Raw genomic sequence first — 26,291 nt, forward strand, 5'->3', positions numbered from 1 at the left:
TTCTTTCTTCTTTTTACTTAAATTAATTGCTTCGAATGAAATCTGAATTACGACATTATGAATTCAGAATTACAAGCAGCTAGCAAGTAGATAGGTAGAATGCATGCATGCAAACAGAAAGAAGAATTGGAAGAAAAGCAATGAAATTCAACCAAATTTCTAAATCAATCTTCCCTAACTGCTCTCTTAGCTAGAAGCGAAGGATCTTGATATCTCATCACGAGTTAGGTTTCAATATTACTTTCCGCAAGAAATTAATACACTTGTATGTTTTCTAATCTAGAGTCTTGTTAACAAGGCATTTATTTCTATTTCTAATAGTTATAGATGATCAATTTATCATACAAAACTAAGAGAGATGGATCTAAGTATTTGTATATATCTAAAACAAAAAATCGAAGGGCAATAAAAAAAGGCATTTATTCTATATGGATACAAAAGAAAGAGTTAACGTACAATAATTCATGATCAGCAAAACAATTCTCACAAAACTCTAAGAAATGCACATTCAAATAAAGCAACATTCTTTACAAAAATCTTCTAATTACATATTAGAAGATACCAAAAAGGGCCATAAACCCTGCAACAGAAAAGGCTCTGTTTTTGCAAGAATATCACCCACGAATCGCTACATTATGGTAATATCCACAGCTTAGACCACCACGTACACAAAAGGCATAATACAAAAATTAAACCTCAAGGAAGAACATGGGAATCAAATTGACAGTGACAAAAAACTATTGTACAAACAAACAAAAAACCTATGAAGCACTATAAGAAATGCAGGAAGGTTTCTCTGATAGAAAAATTAGACCCCAAAAATATACCTGAAAGAGAATTTATTCCTTTAAAATCAGCTTCGGTCGTTCGCAAAATAGAGCCCAAAAACTTAGTTCCCAACCGAATATGGAGGCACTATTTCCCAATCTAATTCAAGGGGCAGGAAACGACTCGAAATATTGGAGCGATACCGCCGAGGAACTCAGAAATTAGCGTGTAAATTGGGTAGGAGGAACTTTAAGTTGTAGTTGAGCTATCCATGGAGGAACATCAAAGTATAGGGGGAGTTAGAGAAGGGCGCTGGGAAAATGGGACTCCGAATGTGAACGGAGGAGCTTCGACAGTGAGGCCTTCAAGTGGCGTTCCGTCCGTCACAAACATGAGTGACCGTCGGCATAAACAGGAGGTGGAAGCATCGGGAACGTATTTGGCGAAGTGGGTTTTCGTATTTCTTGGATTTCGTCGAAGTGGAGAAGAACAAACCGTGGGGGGGAAAATGCTTGGGGGGAAATTTATCTATTTTCATGTTTTGGGGCGAATCAATCCCGACGTAAATTACAGCGTCGCAACAAGTTAAAACCTTTTGTGGCGCACACATTCGCTGCTAAAACTAAAACAATCGCTGCAAAAAACTTTTTAATTGAAGTCTTGGACTGTTTCGTGTTAAAACCTGCGGCGAGTTGAAAATCGTTGCAAATAATGTCCATTTGCAGCGATTTATAAATCGCCGGTAAAGGAACTTTTTCTTGTAATAATATGTGTTAAAAACAGTATACAAATAAGATTAGAATGTTTAGAGTTTTCCGCCAAATTAATTAACCTATTTATAAATATTTTGCATGCTTTTTGTTAAGATATAAATTAAATAATAAAATTTAACAAGTGTTAATTTCACATAATATCTATTTATATTATATCTTAAGTTCGAACACTGATTTTATACTTTATCCAATTTAATTAAATATTTTATCGTGTGTCTAGATTAATCTTACATGATATTTAAGGAATCTGAGATATTATGGAAAATTTATATAGACATAAGACATATAATATATTGAAGAAAACTTTCTACAACCTAATTTAGAGGAAAACTCTATTGGTAAAGGAATCAACTTACTAATTAAGAAGACAGTTAAAAAAAAAAAAAACTTGTTTTTGTCAGCGAAATTCAATAATTTCATCCTCACTGCATTCTCCCACGTCAATAACCATTGTGCCATTGTCCTGAGTCGGCAAGATCCTGCAGCAGTTTCTTCTTGGAGACTGCTCAAAACACAAAGATTAATCTAATTAGTTATTACTTATAATCAATATGCAGATCATTGTAATTAATTAAGCATCTAATTAATTTGGTCCCCAATTTGAACATCCTTTTTTTTTTTTTTTTTTAAGTCGGGGAGGGGGGACAAACCCAAGAACTCCATTTTGGAGTTTGGATCATGTTATGCCATCAGGCCTTTGCAATTTGAACATCTAATTAAATTAACCATATATATGCAACAAGTTTTAAAAAATAATTTTAAAAAAAAAATTCATCAATTACGTATACCTTCTCCCATATATATGGGTTGGGCTTCTTGTAGACCTCCACTTTATCAATCCGAGAAGGGTCCTCCATTTTCCAATTACAGTGTGGATGTGGACTTTGATGAAGGGAATAGACGCTAAATATTGTTTGATTATTTTGTGCATCATCATCACATGATGTGGTAGTAGTGGCAGCGTTGGAAATGTAATACACAAAGGGGTATTGACAGGGGCTCTTGCCTAGGGGACGAGTGTTAAAGGCAAAGCCTTTGTAGTCAGCTTTGGGGTACCAATTGTAAAAGGTTCTGGCTGGAATCTCTAGCTCTCGAGCTGTCAAAATGCCCCGAAATATCTGAATTGCGTAGCCCCATGACACAGATACTGTCCATCTCCGAGTCTTGTCGTAGCAAATGGATTGTTGCATGAGCCCCGCTGAGTCTAGCTTCATGGGGAGCGTCAGGCGTTGGAGGGCTCGGAATCGGTCCATATGAGGGAATATCGGCTCAATCACGTCTAGGTGGTGGAGTGACACCAATGGGGCAATTGGGTGCGCCGCAAGGAGTCCGAATATGTTGCCGTATACATCAAACTGAAATTAGTACAATTAATCTACCAATAAGTAAGATCATGCAAAATTCATATATATATATATATATATATATATATATGAGTTTTGCTATGTATAAGCAAGTTTGCTTACCAATCTGGGTACTAATATTGTTGCCTTCATATTCTAAATTTAAATTAGAACTGTTTTCAATAAAATCTACTTTTTGACCAATCATATTGAATGAATACGCATATTAGTGATCATAATTGCTTACAATTAGATTTTTCATATATATATATGCATATCATCATGTGGTGTGGAGTGGAGGGTTTGTCCAAGCTCTCTGCCCAAATTTACGAGTAAAAAGACTTATATATGTTATACACCTCTAGATTCCCAAGCAACGTTGCTTGGGAAAAATAATTTAAGCTGATCATTGCTCTGAAATATGTACCGGACATGATGAGAAGTAACACAGTATATATTGCATGTATTCTAAACAATTAGCAAAAAGAAGCAAGTCATGATATGAAAGAATAACCTGGTGAAATCCTTGTTCCTTGGTGAGAGGAACACCAAGCTCCGCTATGCAAGCCTGAATCCGATCATCCGATCCGTACAAACCCGGGTATCTTTGTATACACCTATCCTGCATTTTTTCAAGCGCCTTTGCTAACCCATAACTAATAGCAAACCCTCCACCGCCATACGCCATATTGTACGAAAAATGTATGTTCTGCAGATGACTCTCGGACGTGCTACCAATATAATAGTAGTGATTATGATCGTATTTCTGTAGAACTCTGACCAAATTGTCAGGAACAAAAACAGTGTCATCATCCCCCATCACAAACCACCTCACATCCTCCAAACCCAGCCTCAAAGTCTCCGAAACTATGCGCGATATGCGTATCGCCGATCTGTGGCCTGCTGGGTTTTTGTACGTGAACTTCGAGGTGTCATTGGAGAACTTCAATGGCGGTAGAAGTTTTTTTTCATCAGCTTCTGTTTTGACACGCTTGTCCAACCAAACAAATCCACGCGTTTCGTTTGGTCTCCACCATATCTTGACATAGTTTTTCCTATGATCCCAGAGCTTGGCTGAGGCTCCAATGCCGAAAACTACGTGGGAGAGGTTCGTTTTGATCTTTGGGGGTTCAGGATCATGACCCTGATCAGTTCTTGGCAGTCCGGATGGCGATAAGATTATGTCGGATCTGTGATGAGTGGTGAGATCTTGTTTGGTACAAAAACAGGAAAGATCCATGAATCTTAGGGAGCAAAAGACGTATATGACAGGAATCAAGAGGAAAAGGTAGGCCAATGATTTTAGAACAGACCAAGTCGTGCGAAGTTTTTCTGAATTTTTTGTATTGGTTTTCATGGTGTAGGGTATGCAGAGATTAGAGGCCGGTGCATGAAGCTTTTTCATGGTGTACTAGGGTTTACAGATATTAGAGGGGAGGGTTTGAGAATTTAAGAGGTGATCAGATATTGATATGAAGAGGCTTATAAATTTGTAAAGTTGAAGTAGCCCTCTGAAAACAGAACTCTTTTCTAAATTCTACCGAGTTATCCAATTCAAGTTGAACAACGTATAAGTTTAATTAAGTTTATCCAGAAAACTGAAAATAGTATGTGCTATTTTCGCGTGGGAAAAAAAGTTTCAAATCCTTCCCCTACTAAAACCAAAGTAATTTAATCCCATAAACAGCTAAGAATTGGGTACGTCCCTATCCACATGAACATTTAATCTTATGTACCTCTCTCTCATTGAATTAGGCATACGATTAGAGTGGAATAAAGGAAGTAAGGTAAGTAATTCAGATATTCTATGAAACCCAAATAGCATAGTCTCTCCAAATACTACAGTGAATCTGGCCTTTGCAATGTTTTTCACGGTACAGGGGTTTATAGATATTTGCAGTTTTAGAATGTGTAAGTTCCGTACATTTTCATTGAAAAAAATTGATAAATTTGAACATGAAAATTTTATCTTTTTTAATGGTAGATTCTACTTTTTTTTTTTTTAAAGATAGTGAGTGAGACTTGCACACTCTATGACTTATCAAGCATTACTCAATTTATATTTAATTACTTTCTCTACCTGCAGAATTGATTTACTTGTAACTAGGGATATTGGCAATTCTGTTTGCAGATCGTGTTCGTGTTGCATCAAGTCATGGACATTTAAATATACAGGTTAACCTAACCCCGATCCCGATCCGTTAAGCTAAACGTGTCAAACTCAAACTCAATTCATTTAAATAATGAGTCGTTTCGTGTTACTCGTTTAATAATTAATTAGAAAGAGGTCAACACAACACGACTCATTTCAACTCGTTTCATGTAAATATATTGAACTAACACGCATATCTTATTTGATATGATTAACATAATTTCATACAAAAATTAAAATTTATATTTATTAGTAGTCACAATATTTAAAAAAAATTATATATAAGACTATCTACTAATAAAAAATATCAAGATTTTTTAAATTTTAACCTATAATAAAACCAACATTACAAACCCTGTAATAACAAATATGAGCATAGATCTAGAATTACAATCCCAATAATAAAAACATAAACATATTAAAAAATACCAATATTACAAACCAATAAATATAAGTATATTGAGAAATATCAATATTACTACGTAAACATATATAGTATTCGTCTTAAATTTATAGGTCGTGTCACGTATTATCACCCTACCCATGACCTAGAATTATTTTCACAAATTATTATGCAGTCTTTGGGTTTGGTTTTTTTCAAACTAATTTCCCGCGCTGAAACAGTTCTAAAGGATTATTGGCTTTAGTTTAGTGACGCAAAATGCTAACGTGACGCATACATTGATACTTGTCATGTCATAAACAATATTCATACAACGGGCATATCTTCTTTGAAAAATTTTATTGATCATCATTTTTATATTATATATTTTTTTATTAATTTTTTTCTTTTAAATATATAGTGTAAGATGATAAATAGAATAAGTTAATTATTATAACAAAGAAAAAAAAATGAAAACATGTATGATTTGCGTTGTAGGCCGCTATAGGAAAGTTCATCCTCTTCGCACATAGTTAGCATTTAAAAAAAAAATTTAAAATTTCCAAGTCAACATGTTTGGTCAACATAAATATTAAAAGGTAAAATAAATTTAAAAATCAACTAAGTCAAATATAAAAATACCCCAAAAAAAGTAAACTTCAAAAATGAAAAATCTAAACAAAAATTCATAAACTAAATCTAAGAAAAATAAAATGGATAAATTATAAACTAAGAACAGAAAATAGAGAACTAAATTAAAACCCAAAAACTAAAAAGAAAAAAAAACACAATAAATTAATAAAAGAAAAAACTTTAAATTAAAAATAAAAATAAAAAAAAGATGCCACCCATAATAGACCTTGGGTAGGGGTGGCGAATCATGTTTTTGGATCGTGTTCGTGTCATGTCAAGTCATGAACATTCGATTATATAGGTCAACCCGAACTCGACCCGTTAAGCTAATCGTGTCAAGCGTGTTAAATTTTGACCCTCAACCCATTTAGATAACAGATCGTGTGACCCATTTGGACCCGTTTAATAATTAATTAGAAATAAATTAACACAACATGACTCATTTAAATCTGTTTCATGTAAATTGATTGAACTAACACACAAAACTCATTTGACCTAATTAACATAATTTCACATAAAAATTAAAATATATATTTATTAGTAACAATAATATCTTAAAATATATATATATATATATCAATATTTTTCAAATTTTAACATATAATAAAATCAATATTACAAACTATACAATAACAAAAATGAGCATATGTCTAAAATTACAATCCCAACAATAAGAACAATAAAAGCATAAGCATACCGAAAAATATTAATATTACAACTTAACAATAATAAAATTTAAATTTTGAAATAAAATCTAAATGTGTCAAAACAGGTTAATTTCTTGTTAAGTGGGTTGACCCGTTAATAAATCATGTCTTAACGGGTCAACCTGTTTTGACTCAAATCCTTTAACATCAAATCCAAACCCGGTAATTTCGTGTTATGTTCATGTTGGGTTCATGATTTTTGTCACATATTGTCACCCCTAATCGTGAGTGAACACCTTGGTTTCTCGCCGTTTTAGTTTATTATTTTAGGTATTAGTATTTCTTAAAAAAAATATTTTATGAATTTAATTTAATTATTTTATATTTTTAGGTGTTTTATTTTTAGTTCAGCTGTTTTTTTTTAAATTTTATTTTTTGACTTTAAATTAAATTTTATTTTATTACTATTTTATTTTTTAAAAATGATAGTATGACTCTCAAATATGCCCATCAAGTGTGCCCATTTATATATTTTATTTATTTTTATTTGTCCTTAATGGTGTGACTATTAATAAATTTATTTATTTTTTTCTTAATGGTTAAGATGTTTAAAAAATACTTAAAGAAAAACAAAACAAAAAAAATAAAAAAAATTCATTTACACTAATGTGCATATTTGAGATGCACATTTGATCTGCACCCTAACATTGCCCTTTACTTTTTAGCATTTTATGTTTCCTGGGATTTGATTGTGCTTTTATATTTTTTAAATATTGGCTGCGTATATATGAAATGTGTCATTTTATAATTGATTATGATCAAACAAGTATGTGCCATGTCAATATTTTTGTCAATAAAATAACAGATTTTGAACAAATGGATCAATTTGGATATAGAGAAATGATATTTACAATTTAGGGTGTATAGGTCCGCACACTCTTTTTGAAAAAAAAAAATGATACTTGGCCCCATGATTTTGCCCCTCACAGTTACCGTTCGAGTATTTTAATTTTTTTTTTCATAATAGCTAAGGAATTGATTATTAGTGAAATGTAACACTCCGTATTTTAGTGTATTTTTACTAAAGGATTATTTTTATTTATTTAAATTTTTATTCTCGTATTTTAAAATTGGTTGGATTTTTAATGAGTTTATTTCTATGATTTTAATTGGTGAAAATTAATTTTTATGTGCTTTCTTAATATTTATTTATTGTTATGCATTTAAATTATTTTTTATATTTAATTAATTACTGTGGGATTTAATTATTTTAATTTGACTTTACCATTACGTTTAAATTATTTTATTTAACTTGAGGTTTTGAAATCGTTTCCGTTGGATTATTTTTGTGACCAAAGTTATGAGGATTAGACCTCATTTCTTTTCCCTCTATTTTTCTTTCCTCTCCTTTTCTTTTTTTTCTTTTTTTCTTTTCTTTCCTCCTTATTTCCCCTCCCCGCGCGCAACTCCCTCTCCCTCCCTCTCTCTCCGTCCGTTCTTCCTCTCCCCCAGCCCGCCGCCGTGCGCCGGCGGTGGTCGACACCGCCTGGCTCCCCAGCTCCCCCAGCCACCGGCGACGCCACACCTCCGTTTCCAGCTCCATTCGCGCCGCCGTTAGCCACCACGAGCCCATTGAAGCCGCGGCACTCTTTCCGCCGCTGCGCCGCCGTCGCACCACCATTGGCCACCATCTTCTTACCACATCATCCTCGACCTCTTGGCAACCCATTGGACCCAACCCCACCTCCGATCCGCCACCGGTGAAGCTCCACCATCCACATTTCCGATTGGGTGTTTTTGGTCTTCTACCACCTATTTCGCCGCCACCCACGGCCAACCACCACCACCACTAGCTTCACCGACCTCCCTAGGCCCTACTCTATCAATCTTGGGTCTTCGTTTGCCTCCGTTTGAAAGTTGGTATTGTGACCCACGACCACAATGTATTTTACACTGTGGTGTTGCTTAAACGTCGTCTTTTTCAACTTCGTGATCCTTCGAAAATTGTTATATTGCACTGTAAGTATTTCTCCAAAGAACTTTCGTAATTTAAATGTATTTTTGCACTAACCCATTTCAATGTATTTTTTGACATGCCGGACTGAGTCCGAGGAGTTCGGGGGTCGGATGGATTTGTGATTGGAGTTGTTTGGTTGGATTTGATTGGATTGGTAATTGTTGGTTTGGATATTGTGTTGGTACATGTGCATTTCATTATTTCATGCATGATCATGTTTGTAAAAGAAAACTGGATTTTCGTGTATTGCATTCATGTTCATGTGTTTATGAAAACTGGATTTTCATGTGAGAATGAATTTTTGGTGCGTGTGTATCACGACCCCAAGTCGAGATGGGGCATTAACTCGGTGGAGCTCCTCTGGTTACTCGGGAGCGGAATATACTGAGTAACGTCCCCTGGATTGTCGTCGGGCGACAATGGGATCGGACGAGATGGTCTTGTGCCGACTCCGTGGTCCTTTTGCTGGCGGGGACTAGAGGATGTCTGGCCACGTACGCGCTGGGCGCGGAACTGAGCATCGCTCGTTGCGTAGTGTGGGTGCTTGGTCATGTACGCGCTGGGCGCGAAACTGAGCACCGCTACGAAGCCAGGACGTGCGGATGGTCCATAGGGGAGGCCATGGTGCATATGGAAATAATGCATGGTGCATTTGGAATTAATGCACTATTTTCTGGGAAAATAGTGCGAGTTGGATTTTGGGTAAATCATTTTTTGAGAAAATGTTTTACGGATATTTTGGGCCAAAATGGGATTTTGGCGTGTGTTGGAAAATTACCATTTTAGGGGAAAATGATGTTTTGTGGAAAAATGCATATTTCATCATGTGCATGCATGTTAGTTGCATTTAATGCATTTTATATTACGTTGTTATTTGAGGTCATACTTACCTGCGATACCATTTTGTGGTAACGCAGATTTTGATGCAGATGAGGAGGAGGAGGGCGAGCCTGAGGAGACGGCTCCGCCTGAGGAGTGATCTGGGATCACTCGTTTGTTTATTTGAAAACTATTGTATTATATTTTTATGGATGACTGTATAACTGCTATTTAAATTTTTACTGATGTTTGATTGTAAATAAATTCTGGTACTTAGTTGACTATCCGCTGCGTTATTTTATTTGTACACTGTTGCATGTACACACACTGGTACTTCGTTGGGATGTGTGACCGTGTTGTCACCATCCTGGCGTCTCGATCCCTGTATATTTATATAAGGGGGATTGGGGGCGCCACAGGTGGTATCAGAACAGTTCGGCTCTGGGTAAAACCACATGTCCCTTAGGATAGTACCAGAAAATTATTTTTATTATTATTTTAAAATAATAAAATTTTTGTTTAAGTGGTGTAAGTTAAGTTATTTATTTTATATTATGAGTTTATTGCTATTTTATTTTTATGTTAATTGATGTTATTTGATTTTATTGCTTTAATTAGTGTTTACCTTTGGTTGAGTATGGTTTTATTGGCTTTATTTATTTTATTGTATAATAATTCTGTTGTTTATTTATTTTATTGTACAATAATTTTGTTGTTTATTTATTTTATTGTATAATAATTTTGGTGTTTATTTATTTTATTGTATAATAATTTTATTGTTTATTATTTATTTGTATGTCATTTTAATTTAATTGTTTTATTTTATGGCGGATTATTTTATTGTTATATTTATTTTCTGGTGAACTACTTCATTGGTTTTATGCATTTTGTCGTATGTTATTTTATTTATGGAATTTTACTTTATTTTGTTTTGTTCGAAATTGAAAGGCGGGTTAAGGGTTATGTTATGACAGGAAGATGGTACAACTGAGAAGGCCATTGTTAGGCTTAAACATTGGTATAGTAGGCCTGAACTCTTGGTGATTGGTTGTTTTAATATCAAGGCTTGAACATCAGGGTCTGGGTGAACTCTTTGGATTAGGTACTCAAGTTGCTGCTAAGGAGGGGAATAGTTTTTAATTGCTTAGGATAATTGAGGATTTAGGTTCCGTAGAATTTAGGTAATGAGTCTTTGGGGTAAGAGGTTGTAAGTTCAACGAATGTCAATGTTAGATTTATGAGAAGTTCATCTAAGGTTTGTGGCCCCATAGTTTTTTAGAAAATAAGTTAATGGGATTTAAGCTGGTAGGTTCAACAAGCAATTAAGAGATTACTTAGACTAGAAGTTTTTGATCTTGCCGACCTCGATAAGCAATTTGATAATATTTGGGGTTTTAGAATTTACAAGTTTTATAAGGCGAATGTTTTAGATTTGAGTTCATCGATCTTGAGGATTTCAGGAAATGATTTATATCTGGATTAAGGTTTTAGAATTGCAGAGTTGAATGGCTGCATTAAAATATGGATCTGAGTTAAGTTACTGATATGAGAATTTTTTTTTTAGGGAGAATTTCTTTGGAGATGGAAGATGTTGATCTAGTTCGGTTAATAATTGTTTTTAGCTTGAGGTTACAGTGACAGGTTAATGATTTAATCCATACCAATTTTAAGGATAATAGATGGTGATGATTTAAGAAATGATTCTTATTGATTTCGAGGATATAGGTTTAGTGATGGAAATGGTAATGATGATCACCTGCACGTTTGGAGGATTATTGATTTTGGCTAAGGGTGCGTAAGATTGATGTATAGTAGTGGTGAGTGGTTATGGATTTCGGAGAGTATAGGTCCTAGTCTCATGTGGTTTGGAAGAAGTGGTTTTAGTTGGTGTGGAAGAGGAGTCAACACAATAGTAGTAATTCAAGAGACCTTGGCTTGGAGTTTTTGGTGAGTCGATCGAAGTGTGCAATTGAAGTGGGTTACTCAATGAATCATGGTTGGGAATAGTTATTGTGATTATATTCAGGAATTAATTGTGACTTGAGGTTACCTAGGAATTTAAATTTTTGAGGCTATACTTTCTTTTGGAGTTTGAACATCTAGTTGGTTGAATGAAGGACATTGTTATTTAACTTGAAGAGATTGATGGGATGTCATGTATGGTGTATGAAAAGATCTTCGAAGTTGAAGCTTAGGCATCAACAGTGGATAATATGATCAAGTATGTGGGGGTAATAAAGCATTAGGATCCTTGGGTGCTTTGCAATGGCTTTTGGTAGATTGAATATTTGATCAGTATGGTTTGCCCTGAGGTTTAATAGTGATGTGCTATTGAAGGAACTAGTTGTGTTAATACTAGCTTATTGGAGTAGAAATAGGTGGGCGAGTTACCAAGGAGGTTTTGTTTATGTTTTGGTGAAGTCAATGGTGGTTCGTTGTGAGTTTGGTCACCGTTAGATTAGATGATGTTTAGAATGTAGATGGTGAGCTTTCGGGTTTAGGTTGTTAGGTAGAAGTCTCTAGGCACTCTTTTGATTCGCTAGGTTGGAATTGAGTCTTTTAAAGTATGTTTCTTATCTTAGAGGAGATGAATGTATTTTGGGTTGACGTTGCTTATTTTCAATTTGAGATGTTGAGGTTGTTTGATATTGATTTTCTGTCAATGATCATGGGTGTATTTTATGGAATTTGATTTTGATCAAGGCAGCTGGAGTTAATTGAGGAATTTGAGTTATAACTCATGGTTTTGGGAGAGAGTATTTTTTTCTACCAAATTGTGATAAGAGTTTTGGTTAGTAGGAATGGAGCCACCTTGAACTCGATGGTGTTAGTTTCATGAGGATGTAAGTTTTATGCATGTGGCGAATATCAGAGTGCACAGCAGAAGCGTGGTATTTTTGTTGTAGTCAGGAGTTCAAATTGTGCTGATTTGAAGAATTAATGGTGACTTGAATTTTGAGAAGATACTTGTAATTGAAGTTTAGTTCGGCGTATCACCCCCAAACATACGGCCAATCAGAGCGTACTATTCAGACTCTTGAGGATATGTTGCGGTCTTGTGTCATGGAATTCTCAGGAAGTTGGGAGAATCACTTACCGCTTATTGAGTTCTCTTATAATAACATTTTTCATTCCTCCATTCAGATGGCCCCGTATGAAACTTTGTATGGAAGGAAGTGTAGATCGCCCTTGTGTTAGGATAAAGTTGGCGAGAGCAAATTGTTTGGGCCTGAGATAATTCAAGAAATGAAGGATCAAGTTCAGTTTATAAGGACTAAAATGGCGGAAGCGCAAAATCGCCAGAAGAGTTATGCAAATACAAGAAGAAGAGACTTATCCTTTGAAGTAGGTGATTGAGTTTATCTTAAAGTCTCTCCTATGAAAGACGTTATGCGCTTTGGTAAGAAAGGAAAGCTTAGTCCAAGATATGTTGGCTATTTTCAGATCGTAGAGAAGGTTGGGCTTGTTGCTTATAGAGTGGCCTTGCCGGACTATTTTGGCGGTATATTCTTAGTCTGCTCTTAGTTGAATCTTATTCCTGTCTTAGTCTTAATGTTGACCTTGCCAATTTCGAGGACGAAATTTTATTTAAGGGGGGGAGGATGTAACACCCCGCATTTTAGTGTATTTTTACTAAAGGATTATTTTTATTTATTTAAATTTTTATTCTCGTATTTTAAAATTGGTTGGATTTTTAATGAGTTTATTTCTATGATTTTAATTGGTGAAAATTAATTTTTATGTGCTTTCTTAATATTTATTTATTGTTGTGCATTTAAATTGTTTTTTATATTTAATTAATTACTGTGGGATTTAATTATTTCAATTTGACTTTACCATTACGTTTAAATTATTTTATTTAACTTGAGGTTTTGAAATCGTTTTCGTTGGATTATTTTTGTGACCCAAGTTATGAGGATTGGACCTCATTTCTTTTCCCTCTATTTTTCTTTCCTCTCCTTTTCTTTTCTTTCTTTTCTTTTTTTTCTTTTTTTCTTTTCTTTCCTCCTTATTTCCCCTCCCCGCGCACAACTCCCTCTCCCTCCCTCTCTCTCCGTCCGTTCTTCCTCTCCCCCAGCCCGCCGCCGTGCGCCGGCGGTGGTCGACACCGCCCGGCTCCCCAGCTCTCCCAGCCACCGGCGACGCCACACCTCCGTTTCCAGCTCCATTCGCGCCGCCGTTAGCCACCACGAGCCCATTGAAGCAGCGGCACTCTTTCCGCCGCTGCGCCACCGTCGCACCACCATTGGCCACCATCTTCTTACCACATCATCCTCGACCTCTTGGCAACCCATTGGACCCAACCCCACCTCCGATCCGCCACCGGTGAAGCTCCACCATCCACATTTCCGATTAGGTGTTTTTGGTCTTCTACCACTCATTTCGCCGCCACCCACGGCCAACCACCACCACCACTAGTTTCACCGACCTCCCTAGGCCCTACCCTATCAATCTTGGGTCTTCGTTTGCCTCCGTTTGAAAGTTGGTATTGTGACCCACGGCCATCGTGTATTTTACACTGTGGTGTTGCTTAAACGTCGCCTTTTTCAACTTCGTGATCCTTCAGAAATTGTTATATTGCACTGTAAGTATTTCTCCAAAGAACTTTCGTAATTTAAATGTATTTTTGCACTAACCCATTTCACTGTATTTTTTGGCATGCCAGACTGAGTCCGAGGAGTTCGGGGGTCGGATGGATTTGTGATTGGAGTTGTTTGGTTGGATTTGATTGGATTGGTAATTGTTGGTTTGGATATTGTGTTGGTACATGTGCATTTCATTATTTCATGCATGATCATATTTGTAAAAGAAAACTGGGTTTTCGTGTATTGCATTCATGTTCATGTGTTTATGAAAACTGGGTTTTCATGTGAGAATGAATTTTTGGTGCGTGTGTATCACGACCCCAAGCCGAGATGGGGCATTAACTCGGTGGAGCTGCTCTGGTTGCTCGGGAGCGGAATATACTGAGTAACGTCCTCTGGATTGTCGCCGTGCGACAATGGGATCGAACGAGATGGTCTCGTGCCGACTCCGTGGTCCTTCTGCTGGCGGGGACTAGAGGATGTCTGGCCACGTACGCGCTGGGTGCGGAACTGGGCATCGCTCGTTGCGTAGTGTGGGTGCTTGGTCATGTACGCGCTGGGTGCGAAACTGAGCACCGCTACGAAGCCAGGACGTGCGGATGGTCCATAGGGGAGGCCATGGTGCATATGGAAATAATGCATGGTGCATTTGGAATTAATGCACTATTTTCTGGGAAAATAGTGCGAGTTGGATTTTGGGTAAATCATTTTCTGGGAAAATGTTTTACGGATATTTTGGGCCAAAATGAGATTTTGGCGTGTGTTGGAAAATTATCATTTTCGGGAAAAATGATGTTTTGTGGAAAAATGCATATTTCATCATGTGCATGCATGTTAGTTGCATTTAATGTATTTTATATTACGTTGTTATTTGAGGTCATACTTACCTGCGATACCATTTTGTGGTAACGCAGATTTTGATGCAGATGAGGAGGAGGAGGGTGAGCCTGAGGAGACGGCTCCGCCTGAGGAGTGATCTGGGATCACTCGTTTGTTTATTTGAAAACTATTGTATTATATTTTTATGGATGACTGTATAACTGCTATTTAAATTTTTACTGATGTTTGATTGTAAATAAATTCTGGTACTTAGTTGACTATCTACTGCGTTATTTTATTTGTACACTGTTGCATGTACACACACTGGCACTTCGTTGGGATGTGTGACCGTGTTGTCACCATCCTGGCGTCTCGATCCCTGTATATTTATATAAGGGGAATTGGGGGCGCCACATGAAATGATGTATTTTTTTAAAATGTTTAAAAGAAAAAAAAAAGTGGAATTGTACTAATGGTAAGTTTGCGGACGCAGAATCATAGGGCCCATTAGCAACACTATTTGAAAAAAAGTGGGTAAATTTGAGATTTACAAGAAAAAATTATTTTTTTAATAGTAGATCCCATATTTTTTAACTAGAGTGCGTAAGACCTGTACATCCCAGAACTGAATCTAGCATTACTCTTTAGATTAATATCCAATACTTGTAAAGGTTTCACATTTTAAAAAAATTATCTTATGGACACATTTGAATCATAAACTGACTGAGGAGAAGCTGGAAGAGGCAGCTAGCAAAAATAATTTGGTCAAGGAGGAATTCAATTACACATGGAAAGGGCTTCACTCACCAAATACGCTTGTCAAAAAGGCTAAGGAGGAGATACATGCATTTAGGAATGGCTCATGTCACTCTTATGTCCCCTAGACCAAATATCTTACAGGTGGCTCGGTCATAGAAGAAACCTCCAGTAGGAGCCTATAAAGTCAACTGAGATGCAGCCTTAGATAAGTCACAACGGTAGCCCTAGTTTCTTAGAGAGAGCAACTCCTCATTCTCTCTAAAAACTCCCTCCCTCTCTCTCTCATCTCTCATTCCTCCCATCTCTAGTTTTCTCATTTTCTTTTTCATTTCTTGGTATTTTTTAAGGTTAAGTATGGAGGAAGGCCGATCTGCTACTCTCTGACATCCGTCGACCACCACATGCCCCACCGCAGGCTTCCTAGAAGCCGATCCTTCAAACGGGCGAATAATTTTATCGAATGGAGCAACGCATGTATTTCACGCACCGCCATTCAAGGTGCCTTTCTGCCGCCACATGTGACATTTCTGAGTTCAAGACCACTAGTTACTTCAGACCTAATCGTTCGCCATACCTCCAGCGTAGTGTGTGTCCCTCACACGCCATCACAGTCGTTGTTTGTGTTATTTTTTTCTTCCAAGGTTGAAAATCCAGATCTATATCTTTCAAAGATGTAATCTATTAGTTTTCTATTTTTTTAATTTTTGTAATGTCTTTTATTTTTAGAAAAATAAAAATAAAAAAATACAATCTCTTAGATTTTCATTTGTAGAGTGCGTCCTCAACTCCGTCTTAGCCAGAATGCGGTTTACTCTACTCCTTCTTAAACGGAGTACATGGTTTGATTAACTCTGTCTTGATCAGAATTGTGCTATTTCTCAAACTTTAGATCTATAGAGGTTTTCAATATTGGATTAGAACATGCCAATCATGTGTGTATTGAAAATCTATTAATATTATAGTTGACTTGTAATATATGTTTGAGATTAGTTTTTAATATTCGTTATTAATTAATGAATATGTTTTTTTTTTTTTTAAAAAAAAGAGATAAGTCAGAAGGGAAAAATAGGCATTGGGTCCATAGTCGGGACGAGTAATAGACACTTTTCGAGTATTTAGGGTGCTGCCTGCAAGTGCTTTTCTTGCAGAAACCTATGCATTTATGATGTCTATCAACTTCTGTCAAGACCTTGGTCTAATCAGATTATTCTCAAGGGATGGCTTCAGGTGGTTAATGCACTAACCAAGGAGACAAGAGATTGGAGCCAGATTGGTTTTCTGATAGAAAATAAAATAGATATATATATATATCTATCTCTCTCTCTGAATTGGTTCTCAAACTGGTCAGTCCAACATATCAAACGTGATGATAACACTGCTGCTTATAAGCTTGCTAAAGATGCCTTAAATATGAAGATTGGATAGACACTGGGGAAGTTCCAGTATGTATTTGTAAAAGAGTCGGGCTACTCATTGACCGACAATTGCTTTCTGTAATTTTTTTTTATTAATATATTTAAATATTTTTAAAAATTTTAAAAAAATATACAAATATAGTTAAAATCACTTTTTTAATTATTAAATAATTTTTTTTTTTTTTTTTTTTTTTTTTTTTTTTTTTTTTTTTTTTTTACGAACGGTGAAGTAGAGCAGTCAAGTAGAGTTGGCAAACTAGCTTTTTCCTTTGTAAAAGAGTCGAACTACTCTGCTACCCAGAGTAGTCCACTCTAATTGACCGACAGTTACTTTCTACAATTATTTTTATTTTTATTTTTATTTTTTAATATATTTAGATAATTTTAAAAAATAAAAAAAATACACTAATACTTTTTATAAAAATATAGATTCTATCAAGTAAAAATGAGCTTTTTGTACTTTCTACAGTGGAGTCCTTTTTTTATTATTTATAAAAAACTTCAGTAAAATTTATACATTTTGAGATTTATATATATTATTTTTCATATTTGAAACTCTTATACCATCTAATCTGTGATACTTTTATCGTTTTTTATATAATTCTTTATCTGTTTTAAAGAAAAATAAAATTAAATTGTTGGTCAATGTAATTTGATCATAAACATAAATATATGAAAGTCGGATAAGAGTATATTACCGATAATTTTCTAAAATTTATATTGTTCCAAAATCTTAGACGAGCTCCATCAATCTAGAATTAAATCATCCGATCACAAAGACTTATTGTCTATTTAACCAGCCTGTTCTAGTCACTCTTTTAAATATCATACCGGCTGGTATCGTTGAAATATGCCGTACTGGTTATTGGTCTGATACAGACATTACATAAATTTCGTATAAATTGTATTGGTTTATATTTCAATCCATATTGGCTTGTATTTCTATCCGTATTGGCTGATGTTTTGATCTTTAATATATTTTTTTACTTATAAGCTCATTTTTCGATTTCTAGTTTAGACTAGTCTGTTTATAATTTATATATATATATAATTTATTTATATATTGATTATTATTTTATAATATATATTTATATATAATTTATTAGATTATTTCGAAAGAGACTGAAACGGATACAATCCCTTAACCGGTACTGCGTCCAGTTAGATACTTCTTCTAGCTGTTCTTGTCGTATTTTCCAAGCAAAGAAGCTCTCTTTTTTAGTTTCTGAAATTTCATCCATTGAAAAAAAAAAAAAGAAAAAAACCATAGCAGGTCAGTTCCTCTAAATTTTCTATTGTTTGGTTCCGGAGAACGCGATTAAAATAAAGATAAATGAGAAGAAATTGAAACAGGGCTGTTGTGTATTTTTGTTCTTCTCTTTTGGTGTGTTCAGGGCCATGCTGATTTCTATCTTTAGCTGAATCTAGGACTGGTGAATGTGTTCGTGGATTGGTATGTCCAAGTTCTGGAATAAAATGTGAGAAAATATAGGATTTCAAGTTCTATTTTCTTTTCTCCCCCCTCGCCCAACCATTTCTCGGCATTCAGACTGGGGTTTAGAGTTTATGTGTAGTTTGGATTTCATCTTGTTATATATCTGAGTTTAGGATTTCTGTTATGTTCTTTTCCTTCGTTTTACCATCACCCAAACAGAGGTTTAGGGTTTATGTATACACGTTTTCTCATCGTTCTTGTAGCTATAATACTGGTATTTATAACGCCTAAATCTGATTACATTGCCATTGGTAAGTTGAATTTCTCGTAGCTGAAAATAGTTTGATGATATTTCTTTTGCATATTTTATAATTTGCAGATTGAGCTTCTTTTTGTAAGTTACTTGATCCCGTTTGGTCCGATCTCGCAAGTTGGCATATATCATTTTCAACTGATGTCTTCCTCAACTCCTCTGATTTACTAAGTTCCTATTATGGCTGGAGTGAGGTTTTCCTTTCTAAGATCACTGCATAGTTCGGTGAATTCTTGTAGGAAAGTTCAATCATGTCGATCATACAACTATGATTTGAAACTTGTGAAGTATGATAACCTGATTCATGTAAGACCGTTGCATGGTATTGTGAATCGCAACTACTACACAAAAGAATCACAATCTCCTGAAACTCTTACAAATAACCATTTTAGAGCAGTAGGTTCTCAGTCTTTTGTTCATACTCAACACTACAAGATCAGACGCTCAACTCTGTTTTTACCTATCCTATCAAACTTGCGCTTCCAAAGTACTAGTCCTCTTACATTGATCAGCCCCTTGTCCAATTACCGGTCATATTCATCATCTTTTGGTAGCAAAGCTGATAGAGCTGGGGACACAGGAGTTCCTGATGGTTCTGGTGCAAGTGGTGTTGTTGCAAGTGATTTTGTTGATAAGGCTAAAGACACCTGGCAGAGTATAGTGGATGCGGCAACTTATACTGGGCAGAAGGCCAAAGAAGCTTCTGATGAACTGACCCCCCATGTTCATCAATTGCTCGATTCCCATCCCTATCTAAAAAATGTAATTATTCCAGTTGGTAGTACTTTGGCTGGTACCATATTGGCTTGGGTGGTTATGCCTAGGCTTTTGAGGAGATTTCACAAGTATACCATACATGGTTCTTCTGCTTTACCAATTGGAAGCCTGGCTAGTGAGCAAGTTCCATACGAGAAAAGTGTATGGGGTGCTTTGGAGGATCCAGTGCGATATCTAATTACCTTCATGGCATTTTCGCAGATGTTAGTGGCTCCCAAACATATGCCTCATCATATTTTGATTTGCATTTTGTATCATCTTTTCTGTTGTCTGGGATAATCATGACGACTTTGATTTGTAGTTGTGTGATGGTTGCACCAACCACTGTAGCATCACAGTACCTTGCACAGGCATGGAGAGGTGCAATTATCCTTTCATTTATATGGTTTTTGCATCGGTGGAAGACGAATGTGTTTACTCGTGTGTTGGTGGCTCAAATTTTAGCGGGGCCTGATAGGGAAAGGTTGCTGGCTTTAGACAAACTTTCATCCATTGGTCTATTCGTGATTGGTATAATGGCTTTAGCTGAGGCATGTGGGGTTGCTGTGCAATCTATTTTGACTGTTGGTGGAATAGGAGGTGAGTATTAGCTGCTAATCTAGCATGCTCTTTGTTTCAATTTCATAAATGATGATCTGTTGGTGGAATGGGTGGTGAGTGTTAGCTGCTAATCTCTTATGCTCTATCATTCCTTTTTGCAAATGATGATCTTAACCTTATTGTGGAAAAAACTTCTGAGAATAAACTAAAATTTTTGCAGTCCTATGTCTTTTACGTTTCTTATTCTTGATCATCCATTTGTTTTGGACGAGTGCTATTTAAGCCAATACTCATTGGATTTTTGCAACACTATATGTTTCTGTTTCTGATGTATCACAGGAAAATGAAACCTTGTCATTGCTGCTGTGTGAGGCCTTTCACATTTTGTGCATTAATATTTCTTCTCCTATTTTTTTTAATTAGTCCTTACATGTTGGATGTGTCTTTTCTCTTACCTGTATTTCTGCTGCAAATTCTTGTGGTTAATTGATTATAATTTAACTATCAAATAATTATTTTTTTGTATGGTAGTAATTCTGTCATCCTTACCTATTAAAATATCATTCTGCCATCTTGTTTAGAGATGTCATATATAAAACTAATTTTTGCGTTATTGTATCTTTATGCAGGAGTTGCTACTGCATTTGCTGCCAGAGATATCCTCGGTAATGTACTCAGTGGGTTGTCTATGCAGTTTTCAAAGCCGTTTTCACTTGGAGACACAATAAAAGTATGTTTATTATTTCCTGTTCTTTAGTGGACATAGTACCGATTGATCTCATTAGTTTGCTTTAGATAGCAAAAATGTTTTCTCACTTGCAGCTTTTCTTTGGTTTTAGTATGAAAACATGCCCCAACTCCAATGGATCTTTCTTAGTTTGCTGAACCATGATGGAGTGAAGAAATATTCTAGTTGTCCACTTAAATAGTCCGTTCTGCCGAAAAACAGAAGCTCCCAGCATGCCAGGATTTGAAAATTTGCAAAATGTGATAATGTATTTATAAAATTTTAGACGGTCACTGCTTTCCAACTGCCTGTTTTCAATGTGTCTGAGTAACAGCGTGACTTAGCCCTCAGTTGGCTACATATTAACCATGGAATGTTCATTAAAAGATAATAGTTCAACAGTTATTATTCGATGGCTCATCACATGACAAATGGGGATCTAGCATCTGTCTGTTTTTTGTCCTTCATTTGGCCGTCGCATGGAATGTAGATGTGTAATCTTTTCGTGATCCATATGATTATGGTTTTTCTGTTTGCTTATTTGACTGAAAACTGGAAGAGAATATTTTTTATGATCTCAACAATCTTGAGCAATCTCTACATTCAAGAGATCTATCTGATTTTATTTTTCACTGTTTTTATATTTTAGTTTTTGTTTCTTGTATGAACTATCAATATGTTTACTTATTGCAGGCTGGTAATATAGAAGGTCAAGTGGTGGAAATGGGGCTAACCACCACATCCCTATTGAATGCGGAGAAGTTCCCTGTCATAGTTCCAAATTCACTGTTTTCTAGTCAGGTGGGTGCTTCTCTCTTTTTCCTGTTTTTCCTCTTGTTTCCTCCTTTTGTGTAACTTCTCAAAAGCTTCATCAGAAAATCACACTGTCATTGTTAAATCATGGAAGTGGACCATTTCTTGATACACTGATCAATGTCTTCTAATTCTAGTGGATCCATGATTCCATTTCTAGTTCCTAGTTGTGATGCTAGGTGTATTCTGTGTACACCTTTTGTGTACTTGGGCTATGCCTCTTTCCTATTAATATATATTTATTTTTACTTATAAAAAAAAAAAAAAAAAATTCTAGTGATGGAGTACAAAGGAGGTACAAGGGTGATATGGAGTAGGTATGTGGAAGAATATTTGGAGAGGTTGGGGGAAGTTCTATGCGCAAGTTAGATTTGACGTGGGAGATGGATCCATAATTAGATTCTGGCATGATGTGTGGTGCGGGGATGGGGATGGGGCCCTTAAGGAGGTGCATAGCGTGGCTTGTGCTAAGGAGGCTTTTGTAGCGCTTAATTGGTGATTTCGAGTGAGTTTTTTAACTTGTTATAATCCACTAGAGCGAGGAGGGGAAATGAGGATAAGATTCGATGGATTCCATCAAAGAGAGGGTGTTTAAAGTACTATCTTGTTATAATAGTCTCTGCACTCATGATAATAACCCTTTCCCATGGAAGAGCATATGGCGAAGAAAGGCACCCATGAGAGTTACATTCTTTGCTAGGACAGCCACACACAGGAAGATCCTCACAGTGGATAATCTGAGAAAGATAAATATAGTTGTGGCAGACTGGTTTTGCATGTGTAAGACGAGTGGGGAGTCAGTTGATCACCTTTTAGTTCATTGTGAATTGCAAGTGCATTGTGGAGTGACTTCTTCAATTGTGTTGGACTGGTGTGGATAATGCCTTCAAGAGTTGTAGAGCTTTTCTATGCTTGGAGAGGGCTAGGTGGCAGCCCATGAATTGCAGCAGTGTGGAAGGTTCCCTATATGCCTTATTCAGTGTATATGAATTGAAAGAAATGATAGAGCCTTCAAGGATCACGGATGGGCGACGAAGGAGCTCAAGAATTTCTTATTCACACTTATCTCTTGGGATGTATATGTAAACTTTAATGGTCTTAGACAACATGATTTTCCAGAATCTTTTCATCTACAAGCTAGGTGTTTCTCATGTATACTACTTGTGTGTACTTGGGTTGTGCCATTGTGCTTTGTGAAATCACAACTTATCCCAAAAGCTTAAATTGATGGGAGAAGATGTAGATTTAATTAGTTGTATTATATTCTTTACACTCCCTCTCAATGAGTGGGCTCAACAAGTGAAATATTTAATTAAATAGAGCAAAGTGTAGATTTAGGGCTGGTCAAAACCAAACCATCTCATTTCATCTCATCTCATATAATCATTACAATTTTTTCAAACTTCCACACAAAATATAATAAACAATTCAATTTTTTTCAAATCTCAAAATAAAATTAATATAAAAAATTTATATTATAACAATATTTTATTCATCTTTCAACAAAACATCTCAACTCATCTCATCTTATTTAAACTGTGTAACCAAACGAAACTTTAAAGTTCGAACTCAGGACCTTTGCACTGATGCTATTTGAAATTACCACTTGTCCCAAAAGCTTAAATTAATGGAAAGAGGTAGATTTAGGCCTGGTATGGATACCAAGACACTCTCATCTAGATATCCAAACACCACAAAGATAAACACTTTTCAATTTCAAATTTTCAAATTTTTTATCTAATCATTATAACTTTCTCAAACTTTCAAGCAAAACACAAAAAACAATTTAACATTTTCAAATTCCAAAATAAAAATTATATTATAACAATATTATAACTTTATAATATTTTTCTTCAATCTTTTCTCTCTCATTTTCCAAAATCCCATAAAAATCTTAACTCAAACAATTTCACTACTATTCACAGATCATCTCATCTCATCTCACTATCCAAACCAGGATTTAATTATTTGTATTATATTCTTAGGCGCTAATTAATGAAATCTTCTTACTTATTATCAAAAGGAAAGAAAAAAAAAACTTATATTGAGGCTCTTCCTCAATTTCTCCCTTCTTAATTAGGGTTAATTGATTTAGTCATGATGTTCATCTGTAGTCTAATATTATTTTGAGCTTGTGCGCTTGCCATAGGCGGGTATTCTCCAGAAAGAATGAGTTCAGATGCATACTAGAATTTAATACGCAATCTGGCTCAAGATCAATTAACCAGTTCACATATTACTTGGCAATGACTGTTGGAAGTGATGGCTTGTATTAGAAAAGAGCTATCATAAATCTTTTGAGTATTGTTCTCTGAAAATCACATTACTAAATAACCATTTCTTTGGGATGACAGATGTTTGGAAAGAAGATTCCTTACATAGGATGAAATGTCCTCTATTCTTCTTTGCAGTGCTATTCTTGCAATTTCCTGAATGGAGCTTTTGATTACACACACCACACGCATGATGATACAATTGGTAATCACAAGAGTTGAAAAAAGAAGATAAAATTAGTTATATTTTACCACAGTACTTGTTTGTCCAGATTGTTTGTCATTTGTGGGTACTATAAGAGACATGCTAATGTATTATGTCCCACGATCATTTATTTGATAGTGCACATTACAATGTATCTATATTGCAATGCTTCACTGAGGCTAATCTCTGATTGTCATTATGATATGAATACAATTATTTGGGTCTCTCTCTCTCTCTCTCTCTCTGACACACCCACACCCACACCCACACATACATTCTCAGCGAGACACAAACCTAGAAAATTGCTGTTTCATTATTATCATTTAAAGTGGTTCTTATTTGCCTGCTGTAGTATATCACCCTTGTCATAATTTATTGGTCCTGAGAAATTTAGCATCTATCTTGAAATTTTTTTAGGTTATTGTGAACAAGTCGCGTGCCCAATTTCGTGCCATGGTCACCAAAATCCCAGTGCAAGCTGATGATTTGGACAAGATTCCCCTTATATCAAATGATGTAAAGAGTATGCTAAGATCAAACTCAAAAGTTTTCCTAGAAAAGGAGGGCCCTTACTGTTTCCTCTCTCGAATCGAAAGTTATTATGCTGAATTAACTATTGGATGCAATCTCAAACATATGGTAAATTTTTATACCTTCAGTTTGTTGGTAAATGAATTGTGCTACGACGCTTTTTTCATTTTTGTTATGAAAATCTCTTTTAAAGCTGTTTCTGTGTCCTAATCTACAATAAATTCTGAGAATTAGAAACTAAAAAACGTGCTCGAAAAAAGAAAAAGCAGAACAATTTGAATCAGACTTTCAGATTAGAGATGTGATAGGCTTGTCCGTAAGTTCTCAATGCAGAGGTTGATTTTTGTTGACAGCTGATGTCAAATTCCAAAGCATGCAACATCTTGCATCAATTCAGGCTTTTGGTCTTTTATACGAGGAAAACATAGAAATAGTTTGATCCGTGATTAATTGGCACTGTAATTGTCTGGACTAAATGAACTGCTTATTTATCTTTCTAATAATTGTGCTATATTTCACTATTTATAATCTACTTGATTTTACATTATTTATTTTTCTATTTATTTCTTCATGTATATATTTTTCACTAAAATACCCGCTTGAAATTTTTGATCATGTAGAGCAAAGACGAGTTATACGCTACAGAACAAGATATTCTTCTGCAAGCAGTGCAGATAATTAAGAAGCATGGTGCTAGATTGGGCAGCAGCTCACAAGAAATGAGCAGTGGATATAACAAATGACAAGATGAATCATTCACATTTTACTGAATCATACAGATTACAGGGTCCAAATCTGAAAATCCGCGCCTTGATGTAAAATCTCTCCTCTCTCTGTTTTTTCTCCCTTTGGTAAAAGCTGAAATGTTGGATATAATGATTTTATGCTTGTGTTGGAAAGAGAGCTGTTCGTTTAAAATGAAAATTTTGGAAAGTGGATTACATTCTATGATCATCGCCCATCGTATATTGGAACCTGTCCACATGAAGTTTTTTACTCCATCCAGCAAGTTGTTTTAGGTAAGACTGGAGTACTTACTCAATCTGTTCCACCTGGAAAAGAAGTATGTTTCGAGTAAAGCTTGAAACCCAGTGGAAATCCATGCAGCCTGTGGCACTTGTCCATGGTATGGCCTTCTTTGCCACAGCGAGTACATATGTACTCCTGCTACGTATAGTCCATTTTGCGGATGAATTTGTGCACTCTGCGCCACATCAACTGTTGTTTTTTATTAAAAAAAAGAAAAAAGAAAAACAAGAAGATGACGGAAGAGTCCCAGATTCCATTTTTCTCATTTATCTTCCCAAATTCCATTTTCGTTCTCTCCATTTTTGCCGTTTGTGGGTGGCGTTCTCTCGTTCCTCAGCCAGTAGATTGGCTGCTCTCTTCCACGACCCACGTTTCTCTCTCAGATACTGATGGGCGGCTGCACTCCACTGTCATCAGATCGGCTAGAAGTTCCCCACTCCGTTTGGTAAGCACATTTCCCCCACTGACCTTTTGTTTGGCCAGAAGTTTTGGTTTTCTTGGGTTTTACAAAGGAAAATTCTAGGTCCTTTGTTTT

At 35.6% G+C, this 26,291-nt stretch overlaps 2 protein-coding genes across 4 annotated transcripts; one reads left to right on the forward strand and one right to left on the reverse strand.

Moving 5' to 3' along the window:
- Window positions 1-1,938: 1,938 nt before the first annotated feature.
- LOC121260530 lies at window positions 1,939-4,124 on the reverse strand. The gene is made up of 3 exons (XM_041162481.1): window positions 3,399-4,124; window positions 2,330-2,896; window positions 1,939-2,043 (listed from the first exon to the last, which is right to left on the reverse strand). Exons 1-3 carry the CDS (start codon window positions 4,122-4,124, stop codon window positions 1,939-1,941), a joined length of 1,398 nt encoding a protein of 465 aa, XP_041018415.1.
- Window positions 4,125-18,281: 14,157 nt separating this feature from the next.
- On the forward strand, window positions 18,282-25,675 carry LOC121268590 (mechanosensitive ion channel protein 1, mitochondrial). 3 transcript variants are annotated; one of them, XM_041172922.1, is made up of 7 exons: window positions 18,282-18,386; window positions 18,928-19,841; window positions 19,940-20,217; window positions 20,808-20,908; window positions 21,599-21,706; window positions 24,614-24,835; window positions 25,348-25,675. In XM_041172922.1, the coding sequence occupies exons 2-7, from the start codon at window positions 19,042-19,044 to the stop codon at window positions 25,468-25,470; spliced, it is 1,632 nt and encodes a 543-aa protein (XP_041028856.1). In that variant the 5' UTR covers window positions 18,282-18,386; window positions 18,928-19,041; the 3' UTR covers window positions 25,471-25,675. The 3 variants fall into 3 exon arrangements, with proteins under 3 accessions (XP_041028856.1, XP_041028849.1, XP_041028863.1); XM_041172915.1 differs by lacking the exon at window positions 18,282-18,386 and adding an exon at window positions 18,395-18,566; XM_041172929.1 differs by lacking the exon at window positions 18,282-18,386 and adding an exon at window positions 18,415-18,591.
- Window positions 25,676-26,291: the final 616 nt, after the last annotated feature.

The sequence above is a fragment of the Juglans microcarpa x Juglans regia genome, chromosome 1D (assembly GCF_004785595.1).
Source record: "Juglans microcarpa x Juglans regia isolate MS1-56 chromosome 1D, Jm3101_v1.0, whole genome shotgun sequence".
Lineage (NCBI taxonomy): Eukaryota > Viridiplantae > Streptophyta > Magnoliopsida > Fagales > Juglandaceae > Juglans > Juglans microcarpa x Juglans regia.